General features: G+C 35.5%; 1 protein-coding gene across 1 annotated transcript; it reads right to left on the bottom strand.

The window, feature by feature from the left end:
* Window positions 1–1,748, bottom strand: LOC108194985 (acetyl-CoA-benzylalcohol acetyltransferase). Its single transcript, XM_017361920.2, has 2 exons — window positions 1,652–1,748; window positions 1–1,464 (listed from the first exon to the last, which is right to left on the bottom strand). Exon 2 carries the CDS (start codon window positions 1,452–1,454, stop codon window positions 129–131), a length of 1,326 nt encoding a protein of 441 aa, XP_017217409.1. The 5' UTR covers window positions 1,455–1,464; window positions 1,652–1,748; the 3' UTR covers window positions 1–128.
* Between the last annotated feature and the right edge of the window lie 6,467 nt (window positions 1,749–8,215).

Raw genomic sequence — 8,215 nt, 5'->3', positions numbered from 1 at the left:
TTTCATTTGAAATCCTGTATTTGATCAAGTAACACGTTTAGATACACATAAAACGTTGGATTTATTAATATAAAATTGAGAATTTGAAATGAACCCTCAAATCATGTCATCTGGAAGAACAAATGCGCCTAGGACGCGAATGCAGAGATGGTGGGATCAAGTTCGAACTGAACCATATCAGCTTCATCCATGCTAACTAGTGCTTCAATACCTGTCCCGCACTTAGTGTCCAAAAGAAATACGATCTCCAAATGCATCTCCGGGATAGTCACCCATTCGGGTTTTCCCCACCCGAATTCGGTTTCATACAAAGGCATCCGACACAACGTTGTGAAAATCCGAACATCCGTTTCATCGCTCTCCATGTCTTCTTGAATGATGTTGAAATTCTTAGCTGCTTCCAGGAACAATCCATCGGCAGTCGAGATTTCCGAGCAATTTTTAAGAGTGTTACGCAGTTTGCCTCGTAACAACTTCACCAACTCATGCAGTTCGAGCTCGTGTTTCGTCTCATTCGTCCCCTTGAACCTCGTAGGAACCTGAGTGTAATAGTTTCCGCAAACCGCGAAAGGATTATCCAATGGAGGCATTGCAATGCTTGCTTTCCCTCGAAAGTTGAGGTGAAAATAAAGTGTCGAATTCGGAAGCTTAGACTGCCTGATCAGGGCCTTCCATAGCACAGACGTCACGGCTTGTACGCGTGTAGGCTGATTAATACTTTCGGATTTAATGACATGGTCTTTGAAGGTCGATATAGCGGTTTCATCAAATAGAAACCTCCTCGTCACAATCTTCAGTTCCTTTTGCTTCGACATTGGTAGCACAGCTGGCTTGACCACCGTGGATAGATCTCTAGTTGGGACGAGTAACGCCAAATTGAAGCTCATCGGAGAGGAAGAAGCATCCTGATCACCATTGATTAGGCCACTTGATGTACTAGACCATTCTTTCGTAAACGCTGCTGCTGAAAATCCATCAGCCACAATATGCGAAAGATACATGCATATAGCAAGTCCACCACACTCGAAAAAACTCACTTGGATCCCCAAAATGGGATTATCATATGCATGAATATTGACAAAGTTACTTTTCGGAACAAGATCATTTATGAGCTGTATATTTTTTTTTGCCTGTCCGATAAATTCGTTCAGCGGAATATTAACTTCGGCTTCCACATACAAGGCACCTTCGTCATTGCAATCAACATAGAAACCGTCTAGCACGAATCTTCCTGCCCATGGATAAAACTTAGTTAACGTTTTTGACAATGATTTCACCAATTGCTCGCGAATGTTGTCGAGATGGCTGTTGTTGTAGAAGTAGATGATGGGGACTTGATCAGGAGGAGCGATCTGATCAAAGGAGGTCAGTTTGCATGTCTTGAGGTGATCAGGAGTGGGAACTGATGGCTTCACCATCTTCTTAGACATAACTTGAACCTCCATAACAGTCATCTTTTGCTATCTGCAATCAATTAATTAAGGTAAATTAGCAGACATTAATTAAGAATAAAATGCATGCACAGGGTGCAACTGAACATAAGAAAAACAAAAAAAAACACAAAAAAATTCTTTGACTTTCTTTTCTTTTTGCGTTCATGCATAGCGGGCAGATGAAATGGTATATAAACACGAAAATGAGCAGTACTTACTTAAGGTTTGATGCGAGAGGTTAGTGAACTCGCTTGTTTGCTGCTGAAAGTTGTGTCCAAACTCGAGGAATGTGGTTTCTTTTATAGACGAATCCTGAGATGCGCTTGCACGTTTCAAGTTGCAGCTTGGAATTATAAACTTATTTCGGCGCAATGCAGAGCTCACTTTTGTCTGATTTTATTATTTTTATATTATATTTATTTTTTTATTTGATCACATAAAGTCTTGTTCTCATGAGTTTTCATCTTGTCATGCAGCAAAAGCCTTGTGTTATATCCAATGATTCATAAATAATCAAAACAACAACGTTGTCCAAGTCTTTTACAAGTCACGGTGGATATAGCAAATATAAGTAGAATACCTGTAATGATGAACGTTAGGGCAAATCAAACCGTGGCCTAAAGGTTCAAATTTGGACCGGTTTCGGTTTAAATCCACCCAACAGTGCCCTAAATCTTGGTCCAAATTTAGACCGGTGAACAGTACCGGCCTAAATTTAGGCCGGCACTATTCAGCGGCCTAAATCTTTTTAATAATATAATAATAACTTTTTATTTTTTGTGTATTTAGTTAATTAAATGATTTTATGTTAATATAGTTATTAAATATTTAGAAATTATATTTAATATATTTTACTTAAATAATCATATATATTAATTATGAAATATAATAAAATTAAATAATCTTAATATAATTCAAATTAACAAAACATTAAAATGCTCGATTTCAATAATTTCTTGGACGATTGAGATGCATTAATTTAGTATTTGTGGGAACAATATAATAATTCGGAGTAGTATTGAATCTTTGTAAATTTTGTTTTAGTTAATTTAATAAAATGTTAAGTTTTCCTTTATTTTCTTTGTTTAAATGTAGTGCTTTACTAATTTAATGAATTTAATATTAATATGAAATTTTATATTATTGTTAAAAAGATTAGAATAATAATATAAAAACTGTTAGAAGAATAAAATATTAATATATGAATTTGGATCAAAATTTAGGTCAAACTATTGGAATGGAAAAATGGTTCGGTCTAAATTTGGACCAAGATTTAGGCCAGAAACTAGTTACTGTTGGAGATGGCCTTACTCGCACTGGTTGAAATAAGCTAGTTGCAAGTTGCAACTATCATAAAGATGGAAAGGGGGAATAGTTGGCAATATTAATGCCAATATTTATATTTTATAGTACTTGAAAGCTGCATTACTACTATTTAGATTTTGCATATAACTGAATTAAAGTGTATAGACGGTCGGTATCCCTCATTTCCTTGGGAGTTGGGTCAGAGTTACGTTCGTTCTTATGTTATACTCCCTCCGTTTCTTTTTTCTTTTCCTGTTTGTGATGTCGATACTGTTCATAACATGAGACAAATTACTAATTTACATCTAATCTATAAAACTAAATATAGTCATGAGTGATCTTGTTAGATTCGTATTCACGAGTACTTTAATACGGTGAAATTTTTATATTTAATGCTACTACGAAATGAAAGATATTAACGATTAAAAGTGTGTGTTGGCAAACGTGAAAAGTACATACAGGAAAAGTATTTAGAGACGGAGGGAGTACACAGTTACACACTGACAGTGAGACGGAGTCGCACAGAAGAGCTTGAGAGTCAAAGACGTGCGAGAGCCAAGAGTCGAGAGGTGTTGGCGACATATATATAGTAATGGAACATACTGAAATTCCAGTCGAAGATATTCAACCTAATAACGGGAAGGCTCCAGAAACTACTAAAGAGGTGATCTAAGTACTAATTATTTGCTGAAGTTTCTAGTCCAGTGATGTACTTGTTTGCTGTCTGCATCAATTATTATTCATTAGTTAATTTAGTGTATCTTCATCTCTTTTTAATTACCGTAATTTGATTTCATCTATTTGCTAGTGCTACTGTGCCAGATCACCATATTAGAATTTGGTGTACACCATGTTGTATAATTTGGTAGTAACTTGGATTTTTCTGAAGTCGTGTGAACACTTTCAGATTGAAGTTATTTGTGGTTCACCAAATAATTCAATCGGATAAAATCAGAAATTCTGCAAGAAGAGAGAATGTGTTTTGTTGTGTATTTCAAATGAACCATATATCTTGAAATGATCAATGCAACATCTATATATAGATGTCAACGGATGTGTCTTTTGACAATAGACATACCTTCAACCAAATAGATTTGTCTAATGGCAATAAACACATCTTATCCCAATAGATGTGTCTAATGTCAATGGATAAATCTAATGTCAATAGACACTTCTCTTCCAATAGATGTGTCTAATGTCAATGAACATGCCTCATAAGCACTAATAATCATAATAAACTCGAACTAAGCATACACTCCGTACTCTCCTGACTTGTTCGATGTAATATTATGATTACATTGATCAACTAGTTAATTCAATTTACACTAAAATAACCAACAATCCTCCCCCATTTTAGTGTAATCCATAATCAACTAAACAAAATCACAACAAATAACAAAGTTATGCATAAATGAAATATCATGACGATTGAATTTCACATTAGTATATTACACATTTCAAATATTCGAATATCAAGGTATCGCGATGGATTGAACCTCTACTATTCATAATGAATACATGAAGATAATATACACATAACTTTACATTCTCAAATTTTCTTACTTGACACTATATTTGACTAGCCTTGTGTCCCAATCCTTCTTAAGCATATCAAAGCCAAGTCCAAGCTTCTTGAAGCGGCTAAACTTCATGCTCAAATAGGTAGTTCTTTTATTCTCGCACCTGCATATGCGATTTTTCAAAAGAACTATTAAGAAGATAGACTTCAACCTCCTTATCTTGCAGGTCTGAACACATAACTTGGGATGATGCTTTAATGTGTTCCAGTCTCTAGATGTTAAGTTTCCACATTGAATTCAACACCTGATTTAATCTTAGGTGAGAATTGGGTTTCTCAACATGAGAGACTTTTAAACGGACTTTAATCCCATCCCCATAGCCGACTTGTGCACAAGATCTCTACTCAATCTTTTGGTAAGATGATCGGCTAAATTATGTTGAGTTCTTATAAACTCCACTGATATAACACCGTGAGTGATAAGCTCACGAATCATACTATGTCTAACACCTATGTGTCTAGATGTGCCTTTAAACACTTCTCTATAAGCATTAGACAAGGCAGATTGACTATCACACCTTATTGATATGGGTGATATAGGTTTTGGCCACAATGGAATTTCATATATCAGATTTCTTAGCCATTCATCTTCTTTACCAGCAGCTGATAATGCCACAAATTCAGATTCCATTGTTGAGTCTGTAATGCAACTCTGTTTCTTTGATGACCAAGAGATAGCACCTCCCCCAAGGAGGAATACCCATCCACTTGTGGAAGAATGATCTTCCTCATTGGAAATCCAACTTGCATCTGAATGACCTTCAATAACCGAAGGAAATCCAGTATACACCAAACCATAATCCATGGTTCCTTTCAAGTACTTAAATACTCGGCTTAAGGCTTGCCAATGATGTGAACTTGGTTTGCTAGTGTACCTACTAAGCTTTCCAACAGCATAGGCAATATCTGGCCTAGTGCTTATCATGGCATACATAAGACTACCAATAGCCCTTGAGTACTCAAGTTGAGATACTGAAACACCTTTATTTGGTAGGAGTTTAATACTAGGATCAAAAGGAGTGCTAACTGGAGAACAATCCTTAAAATTAAATCTTTTCAGAATCTTCTCAATATAATGAGATTGAGAAATTGAAATACCATTGTTCTCATGCTTGATCCTTATACCAAGAATCACTTCAGCCTCCCCCATGTCTTTCATATCAAAATTAGATGACAAGAACTTCTTGGTTTTATCCACTTGATTTTGGTCTGTACCAAAAATCAACATGTCATCCACATATAAACAAATTATAACTCCTTTACCAGAAGAATCAAATTTGCTATATACACACTTGTCTGCTTGGTTAATAACATAACCATTAGACAAGACCACTTTATCAAATTTATCGTGCCAATCCTTAGGTGCTTGCTTTAGACCATAAATTGATTTCTTCAATTTACGCACCTTGTTCTCACAACCAGGCACAACAAACCCTTCAGGTTGTTTCATATAAATCTCTTCATCTAATTCACCATTCAAGAATGCAGTTTTTACATCCATTTGATGAATGACAAGGTTGTGTATAGCAGCAAGTGCTATTAACAACCTAATAGTTGAAGTCCTAGCAACAGGAGCATAAGTATCAAAATAATCAATCCCTTCCTTTTGTCTAAAGCCTTGGATTACCAATATGGCTTTAAACTTATCTATCGAACCGTCCACCTTTATTTTCCTTTTGAAGATCCATCTATTCCCCAATGCTTTACAGCCAGGGGGCAAATCACTCAATTCCCATGTATTATTATTCATGATAGAATCCATTTCATCCTGGATAGCTTCCTTCCAAAATGCAACATCTCTCGATGTCATAGCTTCGGTAAAAGTTTTTGGATCCTCCTCAATAATAAAACAATATTGGTATTGATCTTTAATTTCATCTCTAGAACCCTCAACTAGATAAAGATGAAATTCATCTCCAAAAGACTTTGCTTTTCTAGCTCTAGTGCTTCTCCTTGGTTCATACGGTTGATGAACATCTTCAGTAGAAACTGAGTTCCTACTAGAAGAAGATTGAAGCACGTCCCTCGGTCTAGGTATAGATGTAAATCTTGTTTCATCAAAGATAGCATCTCTTGACTCGATAATCGAGTTCACAGGCACATAGTCATTAGATTCTAACACATAGAATCTATATGCGATGGAATGCTCAGCATAACCAACAAAGATACAATCTATACCTCGTTCACCCAAGTTTCTTCTTTTGGGTTCAGTGAGTCTTACAACTGCTCTACATCCCCAAACTCTCAGAAAACTCAATTTTGGTGACTCTTTATACCAGAGTTCATAAGGGGTAATTTTATTCCTCTTACTAGGAATTCGATTCAATAAATAACAGGCTGTCAACATAGCCTCACCCCAAAAACCCTCACTCAAACCCGAGTAGGACAACAAGGAATTAACCATTTCTTTCAAAGTCCTATTTTTTCTTTCTGCCACACCATTTTGTTGTGGTGTATAAGAAGCCGTGGTTTGATGTATTATACCAGTAGATTGAAAATTAACCGGATCATAATACTCACCTCCTCTATCGGTACGTAGATTTTTAATCAAGGTACCATGATGATGTAGCTCTACTTCTTCTTTATATATTTTAAAGGAGTTAAGAGCTTCATCTTTCGCATGCAACAAATATACATAACAATATCTAGAAGCATCATCAATAAAAGTAACCACATATTTTTTATTTCCTAATGATGGTGTAGAATGAAAATCACACAAATCACTGTGTACCAATTCTAATACATCAGACACCCTATTAGCAACTTTAAAGGGCTTTCTAGTTATCTTTGTTAACATGCATGTTTTACATTTTTCATTGTTTAAATCAATAGCAGGTATGAGGCTCATTTTAGACATATCCTTTATTCTTTTATAATGTACATGTCCTAGTCTAGCATGCCATAATTCTGATTTATTCAAATTTAGGCTAGTACTAGTAGAAGCCATGCAAGAAGATTCATCATTAAATGGAGTATTTACATTCAACATAAACATGCCATTACATAAGTAACCAAAGCCAACAAAAGTGCCATGTTTTGACAAGATATACTTGTCACTTTCATAAACTTGCTTATATCCACAATTATTTAATACAACACCAGACAAGAGATTCTTTCGAATCCCAGGAACATACAACACATTATTCAAATATATACATTTTCCAGAAGTAAACACTAGCTTAACATTTCCTAGTCCTTTGATTGGTTCAGTTGCAACATTTCCCATCTTTAAGATAGATCCATCTTCAATTGGTTGAAATTTTGTGTACCAACGAAGATCTTTACATACATGACTTGTTGCTCCAGAATCAATCCACCAAGCAACATTATCATCCTGCACATAAAATGCCTCAGATATTGATGATACATAATTCTGACCAGAATTATAATTTTTTATTAAAATCTGACCTTGTTGCTTTTCTGGATCCTTGGATCCACTTGGACCAGCATTAAGCCTTTCTTGCTTACTTTTACCAACCCGACAATCCTTCTTGAAATGTCCAGGTTTTCCACACTTCCAACATGCAATCTTAGCCCTTTTATTGGAAGAGTTGTTGTTGTTTCCTTTGAATTTCCGTTTATCACCCTTGCTGGTTTTAGGATTCTTATAAGATCCACCATCTTCAACCATATTCACAGAATAGTTACCGACTTGGTTCTTACCCTTAGGATTATTCTCATTTTCTTGAGTCCTCAAAGCCTCTTCAATTCGGAAGTGACTTCCAAGTTAAACCAATGTCATATCTTCTTTATTATGTTTCAAGGTGTGTTTAAAATCCTTCCATGATGGTGGCAGTTTGTCTATAACACCATAAACAGAGATAGATTCATCCATCTTCAGATTGTGTTGAACAAACTGTCCCAGAATCCTTAACAATTCATTGTATTGTTCCATCAC

The sequence above is a fragment of the Daucus carota genome, chromosome 1 (assembly GCF_001625215.2).
Source record: "Daucus carota subsp. sativus chromosome 1, DH1 v3.0, whole genome shotgun sequence".
Taxonomy (NCBI): domain Eukaryota; kingdom Viridiplantae; phylum Streptophyta; class Magnoliopsida; order Apiales; family Apiaceae; genus Daucus; species Daucus carota.
Note: the sequence above shows the minus strand (reverse complement) of the source record. Positions and strands in the feature narration are given on the sequence as shown.

Coding starts and splice junctions, on each gene's coding strand:
- LOC108194985 (XM_017361920.2), bottom strand. CDS start 1,454: ATGACTGTTATGGAGGTTCAAGTTATGTCTAAGAAGATGGTGAAGCCA.